General features: G+C 47.7%; 2 protein-coding genes across 5 annotated transcripts in view; one reads left to right on the top strand and one right to left on the bottom strand.

Moving 5' to 3' along the window:
* Window positions 1-366: 366 nt before the first annotated feature.
* Window positions 367-3,709, top strand: pex12 (peroxisomal biogenesis factor 12). 2 transcript variants are annotated; one of them, XM_086184686.1, is made up of 4 exons: window positions 367-556; window positions 1,568-1,768; window positions 1,867-2,402; window positions 2,641-3,709. In XM_086184686.1, exons 2-4 carry the CDS (start codon window positions 1,646-1,648, stop codon window positions 3,038-3,040), a joined length of 1,059 nt encoding a protein of 352 aa, XP_086040812.1. In that variant the 5' UTR covers window positions 367-556; window positions 1,568-1,645; the 3' UTR covers window positions 3,041-3,709. The 2 variants fall into 2 exon arrangements, with proteins under 2 accessions (XP_086040812.1, XP_086040813.1); XM_086184687.1 differs by lacking the exon at window positions 367-556 and adding an exon at window positions 596-1,192.
* Window positions 3,710-4,994: 1,285 nt separating this feature from the next.
* Window positions 4,995-20,100, bottom strand: part of hdac5 (histone deacetylase 5) — a 61,471-nt gene continuing 46,365 nt past the window's right edge. For all 3 annotated transcript variants that reach the window (XM_086183927.1, XM_086183926.1, XM_086183925.1), the window contains 14 exons: window positions 18,932-19,031; window positions 16,977-17,110; window positions 16,687-16,807; window positions 15,811-15,860; window positions 15,611-15,718; window positions 15,473-15,528; window positions 15,278-15,365; window positions 14,267-14,386; window positions 13,102-13,199; window positions 12,751-12,869; window positions 12,469-12,602; window positions 11,503-11,584; window positions 11,186-11,366; window positions 4,995-10,710 (listed from right to left, as the gene is read on the bottom strand). In XM_086183927.1, the coding sequence (XP_086040053.1) occupies window positions 10,671-10,710; window positions 11,186-11,366; window positions 11,503-11,584; window positions 12,469-12,602; window positions 12,751-12,869; window positions 13,102-13,199; window positions 14,267-14,386; window positions 15,278-15,365; window positions 15,473-15,528; window positions 15,611-15,718; window positions 15,811-15,860; window positions 16,687-16,807; window positions 16,977-17,110; window positions 18,932-19,031 (1,431 nt within the window). In that variant the 3' untranslated portion in view covers window positions 4,995-10,670. The remainder of the gene's footprint in view (window positions 10,711-11,185; window positions 11,367-11,502; window positions 11,585-12,468; window positions 12,603-12,750; window positions 12,870-13,101; window positions 13,200-14,266; window positions 14,387-15,277; window positions 15,366-15,472; window positions 15,529-15,610; window positions 15,719-15,810; window positions 15,861-16,686; window positions 16,808-16,976; window positions 17,111-18,931; window positions 19,032-20,100) is intronic.

Genomic DNA, 20,100 nt, shown 5'->3' with positions numbered 1-20,100 from the left:
GAGGGAGGAAGTACTGAAGGTGAGGCTGAGGCTGGGACACTGTGGGCTGAACGGGACTTTGAAGGTGTTGGGGAAGCACGACACTGGGCTGTGTGAGGGCTGTGGTGAGGAAGAGTCAGTAGAGCACGTACTCCTGAGGTGTGGCAGGTGGAGAGGAGGGTGATGAGGGACAGGTGGAGGAACATGGGGAAGGGTGAGATCAGTCTGGAGGGAGTTCTGGGGATGGAGGATAGGGAGAGTGTTAGGGTTCTTTTAGAGTATTTGAGGGATACAGGATTGTATGATAGGATTTAGGTTTAGGGATTATGTTTAGGATTTAGAGGTAGGGTTTAGGTGTAGGGGTTAGAAGTAGGGAAAGATGGTGTTCCGCAATGGGACAGAAGGGGGCGGTAATGCTCCATCTGGTGGGTTGCCAACCGCCGTAAAAACCAAAAGAAGAAAAGAAGAAAAAGAAGAAGAAGAAGAAGAAGAAGAAGAAGAAGAAGAAGACCAGAATGCGGAAGTTGGTGGCTTTGAGGCTTGCAGCGTCTCGAGTCTTCGTGCAGGAAAACTAATGGTGAGTGAGCCGTCCTCTTGGTGTTCAGCGTGTTTTGTGCAACGACAGCTCCTTTTCGATGACCGCGTGTCGTCACAAGTGCCTGAGGAGACGCCGGCAAACGACAGCGAGTCCTGGCACCAACCGGCGGGTAAACAGAAACCTGGCGTCGTCGGTCACAGCTCAAGGATGCACGCCGAAGCCGTGGTCGCGTCACTTCCGCTGTGAATAAACGCTACTCCAACTGGAATCAGAAGCTTAAGCTAACAACCACGATGTTCTCTCGTTTATCAGGAATCACAGGATCATTTGTTTGGTGTAATGTTGCCATGGAGACCTCGGGGACTTCCCAAATTTTGGCGTCTACACACGGGCCCGCGTGCCTCTCCGAGTCTGGGACGTCCCCGCTACCAGGAGAGCTCGGAATCGAAAGCAAAGCGGCCGACATCGACCGCAAAAGCAAGCAAATGCGTTTGTGATTAAAATCCAGTGAATGTGACTCAACCAGCTCTGAAGCAGAACGAGAATTATTGTGAATAAACGCCTGCTGCGGTTCATCTGAGGGTCCGGCTGCCCTCAAACACGTCACAACAAGTAACATGCATTTCCGGGGGTACTTTTTTGTAACTGATGCTCATCTCTGCACATTTTCTTTAGGTGAGTCTCATTTTACAGAACATCAAGGGACTCTGCTCAGAAGGAAGGTGATCAGGGGTTGTGATCATTAACAAGGAACTGGCCGTCATTTTGGTGTCGGTGTTTGTTTACTCGTCCGTAGTCGTGAAGAACTGTGCAGGATTCTCAGGTTCTCTGCCTGAAGACACACCAGGGCCCTTTGTGCTGGAGAACCACGTTTAATTGTGTAATTAAGTACCATGTGTGTTTGCTGGAACCACATGGTACTTCAGGCCCACTCAGAACCAGACTCATCAGAGCAGCTTACTGGTTTTACTCTGGTATTCAGACTCAGGGGTGTTGGAGGTCCAACACGCCGACGCTTCAGTCATGATCAGTTCTCCTGTCTCTCTGAAGGACCCACATGTGCTCTGCTCCTGACTTGTCCTCGTGTGCGGTGTAACGACCCACGCGTGTCGTGGTTCTGCTGCTACCATGGCGGAAGCCGGAGCTCACCTGACCTCCACTGCCGCCAATGAGCAGCTGTCCATCTTTGAGGTCCTGGCCCAGGAGTCTCTGATGGCGGCGGTGAAGCCGGCGCTGAGACACGCTGTCAAGGTGAGTCTCTCTCTCTCTCTCTCTCTTCACCCCCCCCCCCCCAAACATTCCACACACATAAATCAAAACATAGTTCTAACGACACCAACACCTCTCAGGTTCTGGCCGAGTCCAACCCGTCCCGCTTTGGCTTCCTGTGGCAATGTTTTGATGAGCTGTACCTGCTGCTGGACCTCCTCCTCCAGAACCACTTCCTGTCACACTGTAGCGCCTCCTTCTCGGAGAACTTTTACGGCCTGAAAAGAGTTTCGGGGGGGCGAGGACTTCCTGTTGGCTTGGGCCTACACAGGAAGTCCCACTGGCGCTCGCTTCTTCTTCTGTGCCTGATGCCGTACCTGCGGGCCAAGCTGGAGGCCATGCTGGCCAGGCAGAGGGAGGAGGAGGACTTCTCCATCCGGCTGGCTCAGACCAGAAGCCAGAAGCTCTACCGTGCGGCCGTGGCAGCGTACCCGTACGTCAGCTCGGCCTGGCAGATCTGGGTCTTCTGCCAGCAGCTGCTCTTTGTCTTCGGAGCAGCCCGGACTCACACCCCGCTGCTCTGGCTCGCCAGGGTCCGTCTGGCACGACTCAGTCAGCAAGATATCAGAGACATGGAGCTGAAAACCAGCAGGACTGACAACCCGGCAGCTGGCAGGTACGACTCACTCTCACCACACCTGACACCTGCCTGCTGTCAGTCTGGACAGCTTCCTTGAGCCTCAGCAGAAGGAGCTCACAGCAGCACCACACATGAGCACATACATGTGTACATACATGACCGAATGCATGCGTACATACATGAGCACACATACCAGAACACAGAGAGAACTAACGCGGTTCTCGTTTGTCTGATGTCAGAGCTCCCCCCCTCATGCTTTGCTCTTCTCTTGCAGCCTTGTCCAGCGAGCAATGCAGCTCACGTCTCAAGCCGTGAGGGGCGTGGCCGTCTCCCTGTCCACCTCGCTCTCTCTGGGCGTCTTCTTCCTGCAGTTCCTGGAGTGGTGGTACTCCTCTGACAACCAGAGCACCGCCAAGGCCCTTACCTCTCTACCGGCCCCTCCGCCCCCCCTCCACCTGCAGTCCTCCTCAGTCCCAGCGGACTGCAGTGAAGACAGCGGCAGTGCGAACTGTCCCCTCTGCCGTAGGCTTCATGCCAACGCCACAGTGCTGTCCACCTCCGGTTTCGTCTTCTGTTACCGCTGCATCTACACATACGTGAAAGCTAACCACCGCTGCCCTGTCACTGGCTACCCGTCTGAGCTGCAGCACCTCATCAAGATCTACTCGCCATAGAGCTAGTCCTCCTGTCCTACTGAGCCATGTGGAGACAGACGGGTCACCTGACTCTTCCTCTGAGACATCTTCACACTTGTGACCAGATCTGACGGAGCGACGGCAGCCTTCCCACAGGTCTCTCTGAGAACGTCACGTTTTTGGACAGACGAGGAGACGAACTTGATGTTCTCCCAGTGTGAGGGAGTTATCCCTGCTGCTCCACAGAGACACTGCTCTCGATCTTGTTTCATTTTTGAAGCAAAAGATAAACCAGAGGGAAGTCTACTGTGAGCAGCTGTGATGGGACATACCACCACGATCCGGAGGGGGGAGTAAATCCAGTGGTCCCCATTCATGTCGATGGGGACAACGACAGTTGAGTAAATGGCCTGAACTGTGACTGAAGCCTGAGAGTTGCCTGTGTGACGTCTCGCATGACGGCACTTTCAATCGGTTCCAGCACAAACTGCTGCCTCTGACCTGGAGCGGTACATGGAGACGATGAGGGTAGAACGTTCTAGTGGGGGGAATGAGACCAGCGTTGGCGTCGATGCTACCATGTAGCTCAAACCTCTGCTTCACACTCATGTTGTATAAAATGGAATTTAAGATGTTTTTTATGTCTTTTTTAATAAACTATATCATGATTTAAAAGTGTAATATTCTCAGAGCTGAAAATATTAAACAATTCAAAACTGCTGAATTATTTTCTCAGGTTGGCGTGAAGACAGGAGCAGCAGGAACAAGTTACTGACATTTCAGCAGCTTTGAAGACGATGCGGATCAACGCTGTCGAGTCCACATGCAGCACTTCAGCAGAAGCTCAGTCGTGTTAAACATGACATTTGAATACTACAAACTAACTGTTCACACTAGAACGCAATTTATTACATTATTTTTTTAGCTCAAAGTTTGCGTGGATCACTGGTTCACTCACTCACTCGTACCGCTGTTACAGTCACTGGCTGCTGTGGCTGCCGTTAGCTGTCAGTGTCCGTTAGCTCCGAGCTAAAGCTACGTCGCTGGCCCTGTCTACAAAGAAGGGATGCAGGAGAACAGTGTCTTTGTGAGCTGAGTTGTGAGTCTTCGGAAAACAAAAATACACTTTTCGGGAGAAGTATTGCTCAAAGACGGAGGATTGGCAACTATAGAAACCTTGTAAATGTACTTGGTGTGACAGTAACGACACTCCCTGCTCTGGTTCTCTTACTTTTCTCCTTGGGCTTCAGTTCAGGTTGACCTGAGTGATGTTTTAGCTTGTGGTCACATGACTACTTTTGTTCATGGCTAGCAGAGGGTGGCTTGACTGTCCCCCCTTCCTAAGAGTTCTGCCCTTAAAACCAAGATGTTCTCCCTCCTTTCTCCGCCCTTCAAACCAACTTCTGTTCTCACCAGTTCTCCAATTCCACGCGTCACTCCCCCCATCATCTCCTGAAATTCCGTGGACCTGAAGACACGTTACTTTATCAACCCAACGTTCAGGACTTCGAGAAGCTCGAGGCCCTGGAGCCACCTCACACCCTGACGAGCTTCTGTTGCCCTTCTCAGATTAGCTGCCTGCTAGTTAGCTTAGCACAGTGCACGGTAGCAGATGGGCAGGTGAACGCACCCCTTCGTTGCCAAGTCCACAACCCGTGGCCCTCCTGTGCACTGTGGTTCTACTGGATCAGGCTCAGGATCCTCCTCCTCATCCTCTCTGAAACAGTCGCCCTTCTAGTCAACAAATATTTGGTTTTGTCAGCTGAACTTATTTAACCTCATAAGTTTAAAAGCTGAAGGAAACCGTATTCAACGAGCTTCGACAGTGGCGTGCTAACCTGCTTCTCCACCGCTACTCATTGTGCTAAGGGTGGCACTGTTTGTCTGTGCCGAGGACGGTGAATGATATATTTCACTTCACATGTCACATCTGGATGAAGAACATCTGGCCGCCGCGCTGGGTGCCTCATCATCAGGAGAAGAGCAGCAGGAAGTCAGTGAATTGCTTTATTGAGTTTCCAGACAAGTTTAACAACAGGCCCACTTAAAAAACGACAAAGAAACAGATAATCAGGATCAACATCACAACGTTACAGTGAGAGAAATAAAAGTTTTTAAAAAAGGGCTTCATTAAAATGTCCACAAACCCCTGAAATAAAAAGAAAAAGTGAAGAATCACAAGAGTCACCGTCCCTTTTTAAGCTCCCGGCTGCAGCTGAACCGACAATTCATCAACAGGAAATCAAGACGTGAAGAAAAACGGGGCTGAAACAAGTTTTATCAAGAAGAATAATAGTCACAGTAATAGATTGCTCGAATAGTGTGTATTGCACATGTGTACACATATATATATGCACTTTATATACATGTGAGTCAGCACGAACCAGACACACGCTGCAACAGGAAAGAGCTGGAAAACTTTTTTTTTTTCCTTTTCAAACAACAGCAAGGACAGAAGAGTCAGGAATGTGCTTGTGATCAGTTCCAACATTTTGAGTTTTCGATCTTGAGCCCGACGATGAGAGAAAAGCTCTAAAACAGAGAGAGAGAGAGAGAGAGAGAGAGAGAGAGAGAGAAGGAGACATCGAACCTCGTCCGTCCCACCCAAAGAAGCCCCTCCCCTCTGCATCATGGCAGGACACTACATGTACACCACAGTATCAAACATATCAAGAAATATACAGTATTAAGTCATGTAGCAAAATAGTGAGTGTGCGTTTCACCTCGGTGAGTGGGAGCGACCGTAAAGCTCTGGACTGGGGAGGTGATGTCAGACTGGTTTGGTCACCATGACAACACAAAGCATCATAAATGTACAGGACAGAAACTCTGCTGGTGCCCTTTTTTTTTTTTTTTTTTGCTGTTACACCCTCTGAACTGGCCAAACCAGAATAAACCAGGAGCTGTGCTTCCGTGTGCCCCCGGCAGCTGAGGACTGAGCCGCTGCCGCCGCCGCCGCCGCCACATTACCAGAGCAACCGTGTGGTTCTCTCATTCATAGGTGGGGAAAGTGACATAGTTGTGTGACTTGACAAAGATCCTGCAGACAGTCTTAGTGGGCTGAGACGCTCCAGAACGTTTTCAAACATCTTATAGAGGTTCGAGCTGAGGTTCTCAACCTGGGGGAAGCGGAACGCTGAAATCTGCCTCACTAGAGATCCAATGAGTGTCAGAGAAACCTGGATGGACTAAAAGAACCAGAATGAAAGCTCTAGTCTGGTTGCAGCGTCCGCGTCATCTCGGGTGTTACTATTTCATGAAGGGGCGGAGTCACGCCATTTTAATAAAGAGACCAGAGATTGTTTGGACTTTCACGTTTCTATAGAGGTAGAAAAAAAGAGTTTTACTGGATGTCAGAAATTCCGCTTTAACGCTACTTAGTGTTTCAGAAATCGAGAAGATGCCATTTTCTCCTTCAACTGAATTAGTTGTTAATAACTATGAAACAGGTTCCACCTCCTGGCCTCACAACAGAAGGTTCTGGAGAGCAGCAGATTCCCTGACTCAGCGCTAGAACCAGAACCTCAGGGCCGATCAGCTGAAGGCTGCCGTGTTAAACTGGATTTAGTTCAAATCGGTGGGTTCAGACGGTGTTCCTCGTCCTGTGTGGACCTGTTCCTGTACCGGTGGATCATTCTTCAACACCCCCCCCCCCTTCAACTTAACCAGTTCTGTAAACCCCAACAGGTAAAAAGACAGGCCGCACATGTGGGGGGCGGCACTGGTTACCATGACAACAGTTTGACATCGTCTGTGCTGGTCGGTGCCATCATGGCGTTACTGTTTACGTTGTATTGCTTTGACCCGATAAAACCCAAGGCAGCAGCAGTGCTTGCCACCCCGCCAAGGTGCTGCGTACCAGCTCGTTCAGTTCTGGATCATAGAGGGGTCCGGTCCAGCCGTCAGGGGATCAGTGGTGTCTGCTGGGCCTCCCCGGGAGTTTGAGCCCCTCATGACTTAGTGGACGGTTTTCAGAAAGAAAGAAACCGACGTGAGGAACAGAAACGCGGTGGCGCTGCTGGACCCCGGAGAGCTGGACCTGATGAATGTGGGTCAGGCTACCGGGACGGCTGGACAGATGTTCAGGGATGCACAGATGTGGCGCTCATCTATCAGCTGGCAGGTTTCAAACACTGATATTTGTTCCTTAAAACTTCAGTAACGCATTACAGTAAAGGAACAGGAATAACGGTCAGTTAATGCTTCGTGAAAAGGTTACGCATAATTAACCATTTCTTCACGCTCTTTGTCACCCCCCCCCCCCTTCAGGTGTCTGATTGATGGCTGTAAGCATGGACGCTGTTAGTTAACGATTACTCGACATGTTAGTTAATTGTTAACTCAGCATTACCTAACCGTTAATCTACCCTTATTGTAAAGTGCCATGGCAAAACACGGGTAATAAATAACAACAAAAACACACCCAGAAAAGCACAATGAGGCGCCTCGGATGACCTCAACTGTTGGCCCCGGGGGTCTCCATCCATGCATCCCTGCGACCGCTCCATCGTTACCGGCGCTCCTCCAGACGGAAAGCACCATCAAACTTTGGCGAGGCACCGACCAGCTCAAGTGTAGTTTGAGTACTTCAGTGCTGGTGTCCTCCCTGCAGCCTGAGCCGGTTAAACCACCACCCTGACCAAGGAAAGCCTCGCCCATTCAAGTCAGCACAGCCCACGTAAACGCAACCGACTCCGCCGCCATCTTGATTTTGAATGTCTGTTCATGAGACACTTTTATCTATCAGAGCAAATCAATTCGTGTCACATCGCAGTGAATCTGTGTGACCGGGAAAAGGTGAGCTGCAGAGCTTCCATTTCCTGCTGGACTACAAACACACAGAGTCACTGGACCATTCTAGTCACCTGGTCATGACCTTTGACCTCGATAGCCACCAATGTGTAGTTTCGTCTGTTTGCCTACAGAGGGCAGCGGCCCTGCCTGCTCCTGCCAGAGGAACTGGAGCCTGCCGTTCACCTCCAGCAACACCAACGACATCCAGCTGTGCTTAACATCTGTATACCGGCTAACAGATAGTGATGTCATCAACCGCGGGCTAACAGCCACACCGTAAAACTCTGAATAGAAAATATCCATAACTGCAGTCTGATTGGACGAGACATCTAAACAGAGGCGGGTGACAACGTAAGGAGAGTACGAGATAAAGTCAGCATGAGGAGCGACGTGAATTCTACCCGTGGCTGGACGTCCGCTAGAGGGAAACATCGGCCCTGGACCTCCTGGCGGTTTTCAACGGGGTCCAGATCCGGAGACCTGGCACCAGATTCTCCTGCTCTACTGAAGACACTGTGGTCCTGCCCAAGGCCCCGCCAATCAGGATGAAGGTGCATCATCATTAGATAAATTTGAGCACCTGGAACAACCTGGTTTCTCTGTACATGGGTCCTGAGCGGGCAGTTCACCTCTCTGTGGTTCTAGTCGTGGACCCATGGGGACCGTCACACACTCAACTCTCACATGTGCATTTATCTTTGGAATGAGGGGTCAATGCACCGCAACCGCTGACACTCCTCTCTGGAGCCCTTTTCCTACCAAATCAGGTTCTGAGACTGGTGCCATTGGTTCTGCCTATAGAACCAATGGCACCAGTCCAACTCAGACAAGATCGACAGGTGCATTTCCACCAGAAGACTGCAAGTACCAGGACCTAGTAGTTCCTGGTACTTCTCTTCAAGGAACTAAAGGTTCCTGTGGCCCACTGTTGTCAAGCTGATGATGAGTAGAGAAGCCGAGAGTAGTCAACCAATCAGGATTCAGCATCACAGCCCTGCCCCCAAAGTTTCGGGGCCACTGGGGGTCATCACAGTGCACGAGACCAACCAAGAACTGTTTGGTTTGGCTGAGAACCTGATTGGAGGTTCAGAACAAATGAGTTGTTGGTTCTGAGATAAAACAAGGATCAGGGACAGGCAGAACCCATCCCCCCTTCGCAGCTGCTGATGGATCCACAGCCTGATCACGTTCTGCCCTCACGTTCCCCCCGTTCTCCTAATACATCTCTCATCATACAGGAGCTGCTGGTTTTACTGACCACTGTTCTACATGGAGAACCTCACGGACCCTGGCCGGATGGTACCACGCGGCCTCGGCAGTCGTTCTTTCTCAGCTGATTTACTCAAGTATTTCCCTTAAGTTGTCACCCACGTCTAGATACTCATCAGGTACACCAAGTACAACTAATGCAGTACCTCCCAACAGCCCTGCAGGAACCTCGCATCTGAGAGACATCTTCAACTGTAGAGCTGCCGGACTGAACCGGTTCACACTCCGCTGCTCCGAACTGTCCGTCCCATTTATATTAATTAAGCTTGACAAAATAGTAAGTATTTATATAGAGTTATTTTTCTTCTTTTTTATAGAAAAGGGGAAAGTATTTTGTGTTTTTATACATTTAAGTATGTACAGATATAGAAAATAGACCACAATGAGTCTGCTGCGATGTAACCGACAGGACAGGAGACACTTATTGATCTGATCAAGAAATAGTACAATAAAGATGGAAAAAATAGGGACATGGTGGCGTTTGTGGTGTCCCCTTTAGAGAAGGGGGTGGGGCTCAGGTCACATGACTTAAACAAACTGAGTGGGAAAGGGGGGGGAGAGAGAGAGAGAGAGAGAGAGGCAGAGAGGTGCATGAATACTGCTTTAAACTGACCTGAGACACTTTCAGCAGATTCCATAAAAGTCTGATCGACTGTTGCTATTCACGGTAGCATTAATATAGAATAAACAGATGAATTTAGTCAGGACACCAGGGAGCAGCGGCCATGAAGACTGTTGGAGCTGAGACAAAGTCCAGCTCCAAGTTGCTTGACCAGGCTTCTTACCCCCCCAAGGTGATGAACTCTCTCCTCCCCCCTCGCGGCTGCTGGACGGTGTGAGATGAACAAATTAAGGCATCCAGATGAAGAAACAAAAACCGAGTGACCGACGGAAACAACAGCTGTGTGTGTGAGTGTGTGCGCGTCGCTGTGTTTCTTCAGTCCTGATTGGCTGGTTGTTTTGCTGAGGTGCTGCGGCGGTGGTGTTTTGTGGTTTCTGATTGGACGGTTTGTTTGTTTTTTGTGGACAAAAAAAGGCACCTAGTTCCTCCTCATCCTCCGCTCATTTTAAAAGTGTTTTTGTTTTTTTTCTCCTAGTCCACCGGCTGACTGCGTCTCTCCAACACGCCCAACTGACATCGAGTCGTCCGCTTGGGGTCTGACGGGAATCAAACTCGGTCACAGTCCCTCCGTGGAAACGGACGGGGGACTCAACAAAAGGACAGGAGACGTTCTGTGGGGTTCAGTGGTGCTGTGTGCAGGTTCCACACGAGGAAAGAGAGGTTGGGTTAGAGTCCCGGTCACACCGGAGGTGTATCCCCTCTTCACCCTCTCTTCCTCTGGTTGCCATGGAGATGCTAACAAGTCGTCTGCTCCTCCAGTAGAAAAAAAGAGATTCTGCCACAGGCCCCCACCCCCTCACCCCTGTCCTCCTGCCTCTGTAATGTTCTCCTCAGCCATTCAAGGTCCTCCACAACTACACAATTCCACCCAGTGTGAATGTGTGTGTGCCTATACACAATCCGTGAAGGTAAAGGAGGAGGAAGAGAAGGTGCCCGGAGGAGGTCAATGTGGAGTTGTTGTGTGCTTTCCTTTTTAAGCTTCTCCTACAAAACAGGCTCTTCTTCCATTGGCTCCTCAGTGGACCTGGGTGGGACAAAAATGAAACCATCAGGATTCTGTTCAACTGTCAAGAATATTCTCAGAGAGGTGTTGTTATCTTGCAAAAAAGGGAAAAGCGCATTAAGAGTGTTTCCATCAACTGGTTCGGAGCAAGTAAGAGAAGCTGCGGACTGCTGCCAGAAGATGGCGGTAGAGGCCTTGTTGCACAGCCGCCCATCAGGGAAAAAAAAAGAATCATCTGCAGTTGCAACTGTTCAGCTGTCTGACGTGCGGGAAGACACATGAAGACAGAAGCCAATCAGTCATGACTGCTTCATTTAGCTTCCTCAGAGATTGTTGAGACCAAACTCACTTCAAGCCAACCATGCAAAAACTGTTTGCCATCTCAACACCTTTCTCTGATGCTTAAGCCCTCTTAAAACAGAGCAAATCAAAACGTGCTGATGGAAACCTGACTCCTGCTTCAGTCCCCAGAGCAGCGCCCCCCTCCCCTGCTGACCTGCTGGTATCTGCGATGTCAGGAGCGGAGCCCGGCTGCTCCACATCAACACTCAGGGAGGCCATGGCGCTAACGGTGTCGGCCTCGTCCTTCTCTGATTGGCCCTGAGCCCCCCGGGGGCCATCCAACTGTGAGTGGTTGCTGGTCTGAGACAAACTCTGGAGGCAAGGCCAGTGTTTGCCTGGAGGACCAGAGAGAGACAAGGATTTAGGATCAAGGCAAATGGTGGCTTCTACTCATTGTGTGCAATTACTGAGTGAGTGAGTGAGTGAGTGAGTGAGTGAGTGAGTGAGTGAGTGAGTGAGTGTGTATCTTACCCTGGATCTCTATCACTCTCTCCAGCGAGGCACAGGCTTTGGGACACGGCTTCTCCTGAGGCCACTGGAACACGGAGTCACACTGAAAAAGACAGAGTGTTTAAGTGAGTGTGTGTGTGTGTGTGTGTGTTAACATAAAAGCCGGCACATTAAGTTCAGAACATAAATACACACCCAGCACACAAAAAGCTTACTATTGAGGGGAACAACATGACTCACTGAAGGCTGTGTTGCCTTCTGTCCATTTGGTATGTGCTAATTTGCTGGCTCTAAAGGAACGCATCCATATTCTGGGTGAGAGCTGCATGACGTGTTTTTGTAGGCTGACCTGGAAGCGAGCATCACGGGGGTTCCCTCAACCAAATAACATCTGTTTTGAGTAAACGCTTTGAAATTCACAAGTGTGGTATTCAGGGCAGCACAGGGGAGCAGTGGTCCTCACTGTGGCCCCCAGCAAGAAGGTTGTGGGTGGAGCCCCGGCTGCAGCACGGGATCTTTCTGTGTGAGTCTCCATGTTCTCCCTGTTCCTGCTGGGTTCTCTCTGGTACTCCAGCTTCCTCCACAGTCCAAAGACATCAAGAGGGACCAGGTTAATCCAGACTCTAAATTGACCGTAGGTGTGGCTGTGAGTGTGAATGGTTGTCTGTCTATATGTGTTGGCCCTGGATGGATGGATGGTGAAGTATTCATTCATATATTTTATGCCAAAGATACTTTCAGATGAGGACAATCAACAATGGTACTTTTCTGGGTTTTAGGACTCATTCCAGCTCCCCTCTACGATTTGTTCTATCTTGGGAAGAATCTCATCTTTGTATCTTAAATGCAGAACTTGAGGCAGAGTGGAAAAGTACTTCGAAGTATATCACATAACTTTCCGTATTTTCATCCGAAATACTCCTACGTATCCTCCGGCACTCACAGACAGACAGCAGCGGTAGTTATTTAGGGTGTTCTGGCTCTCACCGGGTCTCCCAGAAGCGCTGAGACGCAGGCCTCTGACGCATCACAGATGGCAGTGAGGTCATGACCTCCCTCCAGCGCCATGACAACACGTCCGCCGGCTAGACCCATCAGCAGCTGCGTTAGCTGACCAAAGCCTGCCAACACACACACAAACACACAACATATACTTTTTTCCCCTTTGCCAAATGCCACATTGATAATCTGTTATTTGCATCTTCATTACGAAAGTTGCTGCGGAAACTGTAACGGGATGGTCACCGTGGTTACCAGGGTGGTACTCACACTTTGCAGAGACATTGTAGCCTCCAAGAGGAGACTGATGACCTTCAACTGCGTCAAAACCTGCAGACACCAGAACCACATCTGGACTGAACTGCTGGGCGATGGGCATCACCACACTCCTGCAAACATACACACATACACACACACACACACACACACACACACACGCAAATAATGGTGTTAATATAATTAGATTTACAACACTTTTATTGTCACCTTAGCTGACATAGAGGGTTAAATATTGTCATCTAAAGTCAAAGTATCTAAAGTCTCAATCAGCCCAAATCACATCGGGCCGGTTCTCTCCTCAGTCAATAGCGGTTATTGATTGTTGATTGCCAATAGCAGTACCTGAAGGCAGTGAGGTATTCCACGTCACCCATAGGGGGCTCCACTCCCCCAGTCCAAGCTATGTTCACATTAAAACCCACACCTGCACCTGATCCCACCTGAAGTGAGAGTGAGAGTGAGAGAGAGACAGAGAGAGAGAATGAAAAATATGAACAAAACCTCACAACAAGTATCCTAGTATATAGTACTAGGCTGTGCTATAAATGGAAGTACTTCGCTGAGGCAAATGAAGACTGGAAGACTCTCCTGTACTGTTCCAGTACCAAAGACCCTTATCCCCGAGTTCTGAATGATTGCAAGCCGAGAGGCCGAGTTGAAGAGGACCCTCAAGAGTCTGACTTCACCTCCCGGTCCCTGGCCGACTCCCAGGACCCTCAGCGATTTGTTTACCCGGCCAGATTCATGACCTCCTGCTCCATGCTTCACCTTCGAGTCGGTGCTGTGTGAGTGATCGGACCTCATTCATCTCAGGCGCACACTTGTTCATACACACTATAGGACTTCTTAATCTTTACTTGACCTCAAAAACACAAGGTAACGCCTGGTGCCTCTGAGTTTCTCCTTCCATCTGTTGTGTACTTCCTGCTACAAGAGGGCTCATGAATTTAACAGTTCGCCATCACTAATATTTACTTTTTAAAAATGATGTCAATATTAACTTTATAAAAACTACTTTGTGATGATATTTACATGGTATTATATTTCTCTATATTTTGTAAACATTTGGATTACACGTGGAGATATCCAGGCAGATGAAAGGGGAATACATTCACACTCTCGTGGCAACACCAGAACAACACCTGAAGAAAAGCTGAGGAACAGAACAAGTCCAGCGGGGACAGGACTACCAGTCCCCCTTTACCACAAACTAGAGAGAAAGCTGGGACAGCGAGTATCACTCTGCCCCAGTGAAGGTGACGTGTTGGACTCGGAGCACAAGCACACACAAAACTAGAGACTTGACCTGAAAGCACCCACCTGGGCGCCAACTCACTCTCCTCATCATCGTCACAACTAACGTTTATACTCCTTGATTTGTCCGACTTTAGAACAAAACACATTTTTTAGGGCTTTAAAATGAAACTTTTGTTTTATAGTATCTGAAAAAGATGACCTCCATATGGTGTGTGTGTGTGTGTGTATGTATGTGTGTGTGTGCCTGTACCTCTTCAGGTGCACCACTGCCAGGGAAGAAGTTTCCATCATCGTAGCGATGGAGGGAGATGTAGAGGACATTGGGGTCGCTGTAGAAGGCCTGCTGTGTGCCGTTGCCATGGTGAATGTCCTGCAGTGACAGGGCGCAGTGCCGTCACACAGAAGGTCGCCATAATGATATTCACAGCCAACACAGCGGCCCTCATTCATCAATGGAGTATAGAAACAGGTGCAGATCCGAGTGCAGAAATCCTCCGAGCCCTGGTGTGAGTTTTGATCATCGACCCGCTCACACTGACAAACGCAGAAATTTGTGTGGCCATGATTGTACACCCATGTCCTGTTGGAGGTCAGCTGAGAAAGAGGGATACTGGGTGGGCCAACATCTTATCCACCTGTGTAAAAGCTTCAGTGGGCTTATTTTTGTGTTACTGATTGTTTTAATATTCAATTAAAACAAATTAGACTGCTGGTGCAACGCAGCTATGCAGCCCAGCACCAAGAGCTTGAAGTCTGAAGTTTTTATATGCAGTATTACTCCTGACTCCAACTAGGGGAAGGTCAATACTACTTTACATTCACTACAAAAACTACAACCTTGAGTACCTCTTACATCAAATCTCTTGAATGCATTGTTCTTATAAAAGCTGCTTGAAAACGATGTAGATAACAACATGAAGATTTACATGGATGAACTTGGCTTCACTAGTCAACCGTCTACATCACACACGGCTCTTAAACTCCAAGAAACAGGAAACTACAATCATCATCTAAACTTTAGACAGAATTTTTTAATAACTCAGCATCACTGAAACATTTAAAATAAACTTTTACGTGATCTTTTACATCCAAAATTTAACTCTGACCTGGACACACAAATAATAACTGCAGTCTTATATGATAAAACGCAGTCAAGAAAGCCTGTATCAAATTATACATATGGATTTTTCCAATACTTTGCCCCAATGTTGGGGGGACGTAGGCTCAGGTAAGTAGAGGTTAATCGGGGGTGCGTACTAACCCAGTCCAAGATGAGGATCTTGCCCACTCCCAGTTTCTGTTGGAGCAGCTTGGCAGTGATGGCTACTGAATTGAAGAAACAAAACCCCCTGTTCACATACACAGAAGCAGGACACTCGGTAAAAACTCTCTTCATTATGTGAAAGCAACAAAACAAAGATCTCAAAGAAGAGTCGCATCTGGTGGCTGTACTGACATGGCAGTGGATTCCTCAGCATGGTGACCTGGCGGACGCACAACCGCAAAACCGTTCTGGTAAAGGAATAGATAGACCACATGATTGACAGTCGGACAAAACTGCATTTAAATAAAAAAAATTGTGTGTGTGTGTTACCTTCAGCTCCCCTGACGCCACTCGGAAGGCCAGCTCGATGACAGAGCCGACTGCCATGCGGACTGCTGCTGATGAATGCATCTCATTCCACACAGTATCACTGTCCACCTGCAGGGGGCAGCAACAGCGGGACTAAAACACTGAGTATTTATACACACAGAGAGAGATAGAGGGGCGGCTAGAGAGAGAGACAGTCTCACCCCTATTCCTCCGCAGGGAAGAACGGCGTACATCTTCTGACTGATTGGACCTGAAACATCCAGTCAAAGCTCAGGTTACAGGTAATTTAATGAACAGGAATCCATGCCAGCACGTAAACACTCTGGACACCAGGCACTAGAAGCTGTCTCAATTTTTCAGCCGACTTCTGAGTTATGCAAAAAAATGCAAATGACAACATGACATCATCAAATAGGACGGACAGGCTTTTAATTGCAGTTAAGGTAAAGCTTGAGGGACAGACAAGTGAGAGAGGTTGTTACTGAGGTCGTGTCATAAATTTAAAAAAACAAAAGCCTGTCCAAGATAGACGTGGCTGCTCTGTGCTCGCCAGTCAGGCTCTGCCAACCATAGTTCGTCTAATACTGACCACACAGACTCCTGTGCTGTTGAGTTTTCAACGGAGAAGAATGTAGCCCGCTACCCGGCTGAGTAGCCTGTAGTGGTACCCAACTTTTGAAAATTTCCTTTTGAATATGTCCTGGCAAATACAGGGTTACAGAAGGCAACAGATTTTTCAGAATTTGCTGACTGAACCTGTGACCAACACGCAGGAAAACTTGCAGTGGGTTTTAATTTGAACTTCACTCTCAACATTTTCCTTCAGCTTCCCAAGCTTTGTTGCCTCGACTAACAAAATAGACAGAGATGATAAATGGAGGCTCTTTGGCCAAATGTTTGAACTTCTGGACCTTGCATATGTCAACATTTCATTGGTAAGAATATCAGCAGATTTTTCAAAATAAAAGGCAAAAGCTTGCACATCATCCCAGTGATGACATCACCTAGCAGCTGACAGTAGGTAGACACACCCCTGGTACTCCCACAGACACACAGACGGACAGACAGGTTGGTACCTAGCAGCTTTTTGTGGTCCAGTTTGTGTCGATTGAGTGGACTGGTTCCATACAGCAGAGTGTGGAATTCTGAATGGACTGACTGGATCTCATCCAGCGATGCTTTACGCCCACGAATCCTCTGCTCGAGCACAGACAGAGAGACACTGACTAAGATTTTTGCAATTTTTTTTTTGTTTATTCATGAGTGAAATGATAATATCATGGATAATTGGCAATTTACTGGAAACAGCTAACTTATAAAAAAAGTTGTTTTTTCAGAATGTGTGTGTGCGTGTGTGTGTGCGTACCTCGCAGCGGCCCAGTAAGCCCGTCTCCTGCAGCCTGGACCAGATGCTCTGTACTCTCCCAGCATGCTCTGGGTGAATATGAGCATTACCACAAACACACTGATGTTTCAACATCAAGCTGTCGTACACGAGTCCTGGACAGAGAAACGTAAAGTAACATAAACACAGGCACAATGTTGTGGATGTGAACGACAAATACTGTCAGATAAAAGCAGAGAAACCAATAACAGCAGGCCTGTAGCCAGTACACATAAAACTTCAGCACAATAAATGATCAAATAAAAAATACCCACAAAAAAACAAGATATCCATAACCAGTTTGCTGCTATTTCAACGGCAGATCACAAACACAACAAACAAGGTGTTCCTCTATAAGTTACTGTTTTTTACCAACATCTTAGCAAAAACTACGAGAGCGCAAGATGTTGAATTCACTCTTGTCTGCCAATTTACTCGGTGCACGTCCATCAAATGAAGGCAGTAGAATACAACATACCTGCAACAAATCTTCCCCAAGTGCTGATCATGGTTATTTCTTAAATTAATCTGTTGTGAAGGAGGTGTTTGTCCCTTGTTGTGGTCGTGCTGGAGGTTGCAATTTGTAAGTTTAACACAAAAGGGTTCCAGTGACAGGCAGAGCTGTCAGTTCAACAGCACAAATTACAGCCTCCACCAAAGAAAGCAACGCCTCTTGGATAGCATGACAAATAAACACTACGGTCCTCATGGCGGAAGGATTTAGTACAGGGTTGCTGTGTTCCTGGCATTAGTGTGTTAGACAGACAAGTGTTTTAGCTCAGCATATCAACTGAAAATATTTTACTAAACTCAACATCCTGCATGTCTCACACATATTTTCCCTGGAAGCTCAAAACTGAAATGTCACGGCGGGGCCACGCGCCAAAAGCAAACACACACATTACTTCAACTCTCAGCACTACAACTTAACACTTTACAACAAGTGTGTTTTTGTAAGATGCTTCCAACAAATTACTGGACCGTTTTTCAAATGCAGCTACAACCAAGAGAACGAGATCATGATCACGTCACTCTGCCACCTGGTCAAATTACTATAATGTGTATTTATTTTTTTACCTAAAAAAATAAAGAAATAGCATAAACATTTATTATTTAAAGGTTAATGCTTTTATCCTGCTGTTCTTTATTATTATTTCACATCTACCAGGCCAAACTGAACCTTACGGCAGTTCAAATATTCTAAATACTACCTGTGATTCTACATGCTACCTGTACAAAAGACCTCTTTGTATGTTATATTCACGTGTGATGGGAAATCCTTGGAAGGCTGAACAACGACTACACTTGAATTTTTCAACCGTTTAGATGCTCCGGTTCTTTGAAGGGTTGAAAACACCCAGCGAACTAAAGAGAAGTGGGAGAGCGCGCAGCTCCACCGCGGCGTCGTAGCTCCTCTCCGTCATCTACAAAACTCTAGATGAGAATCATCAGATCACCAGATCCAGATCTGACATCACCAGATCCAGATCTGATTCAGGATCAGTTTGAATTCTTCAACCTTAGTTCTCTCATTTTATCGATTTCGTCATAAATCTGTCGACAAATTTGAAGTTATCCTGCTGATAAAACAATCCAACGCCAATGGAAACAGGATGCTCATGATGATCAGTCAGAGGCTTTTACATTTGATAAAAATTCAAACTTTTGAATCGACAACAAGTGTTCCTGCAACAGATTTGAACAGGGATCACTTGTGTGTATAAATGAGGAAAAAGGCTACGATAAACCAAACACTACTTGGAGGTATGGCCGGTTCAGTTCATTCATCTGAACAGTCAGCCAGCAGAGAATCATTTCCCTGTTGCTAAGCAACAAGCATGGGGGTTTTGAGGAGGCAGACAGACACCGCGCTGACGAAGTAAAACTCTCATCCAACCACAAACCAGGTTCACACGCTCAAAACACACAGAACTGACCGGTGGTGAAGAGATGTTTGATGGGATTGACAGTGGCTGCAGGGGAGGACTGCGCTCTTCCCAGAGGCCTGTGGCCCAACAAGGGCGGGAACAAACCCAGCTGCTGGTCCAATGAGAGGCAGAAGAGGGGAGGGAGGAGGGCAGAGAGGAGAAGTTATGATTCATAGGAGAAGGATGAATCAGATATCAGTCCATTCACTGCAATGATGGAGCCGCGCGTGCGTGTGTGTGTGTGTGTGGGAACAGCAGGCTTTTAATACCAACACCTCTCCTGTCTCTCACACACACATCCTTCTGCTTCTGTCTTTGTAAGAACATAATCCTGAGACCCTGACCTTAACCTTAACCGTCACAACTAAATTTCTAACCCTAATCCTAGACAGAACCATGACCTGATTCTAACCCAGACCCTAAAACCGAATCCTGACCTTCAAACAGACCTTTGAAGCTGTGAGGACCAGCAAAAAGTTCCTCACTGTCCAAAAATGTCCTCTCTGTGTTCAGGTCCTCACAATATTGCGGGTACAAGTGTACGCACACAGATTACTGCAATACATGCAGTATTGTAGAAGATAAGAGCAAAGTATATTGGAATAATTTGTATGAAAACATTCTGTGTGTCCGTCACTAAAACCAATAAAAAAAGTTACATTTTGTTACACAACGATAAAGTTTTAATTCACTGATGACCAACATTCAATATACGTGTGTGTGTGTGTGTGTGTGTGTGTGTATGTGTGTATTTTCACAGTTTTCGTAAGCATCCACAGACGCATACAGACATTCTGACGTGACTATTTATAGGGAGGATTGCTGTGCTCCCGGCTGTGAACCGGGTGAATCATCATGTGTGGGTGGACACAAAAAAACACACACACACACACACTTTAAGTTATACAGAGATTCAGGAACACACACACACACACACACACACACACAGTGATGAGTCCAGTGGTTGAGTCACCAGTTGGTGATGTCAGTGCAGCGTCAACAATGGCGTGTGCATGTGTGTGTGTGACAGAGAGAGAGAGAGAGAGAGAGAGAGAGAGAGAGAGAGAGAGAGACTGTCGCAGCTCAGGTTTGACTGGACACCCAGCAGAGTGAGAGATTTAGTCTGAATATAAAAATCAAAACTACATCCTGTCGTTTCTCAGCCCAGCAGCTCTCAC

This window comes from Aulostomus chinensis, chromosome 18, assembly GCF_037954235.1.
Source record: "Aulostomus chinensis isolate RoL2024-O1b breed Wild chromosome 18, RoL_Achi_v1.0, whole genome shotgun sequence".
Lineage (NCBI taxonomy): Eukaryota > Metazoa > Chordata > Actinopteri > Syngnathiformes > Aulostomidae > Aulostomus > Aulostomus chinensis.
Note: the sequence above shows the minus strand (reverse complement) of the source record. Positions and strands in the feature narration are given on the sequence as shown.

Bases quoted from the DNA above. Each gene is read 5' to 3' on its own strand.
- pex12 (XM_086184686.1), top strand. From the start codon at position 1,646: ATGGCGGAAGCCGGAGCTCACCTGACCTCCACTGCCGCCAATGAGCAG. The intron at 1,769-1,866 runs GTGAGTCTCTCT...AACACCTCTCAG, and splicing joins CGCTGAGACACGCTGTCAAG to GTTCTGGCCGAGTCCAACCC. The intron at 2,403-2,640 runs GTACGACTCACT...CTTCTCTTGCAG, and splicing joins GACAACCCGGCAGCTGGCAG to CCTTGTCCAGCGAGCAATGC.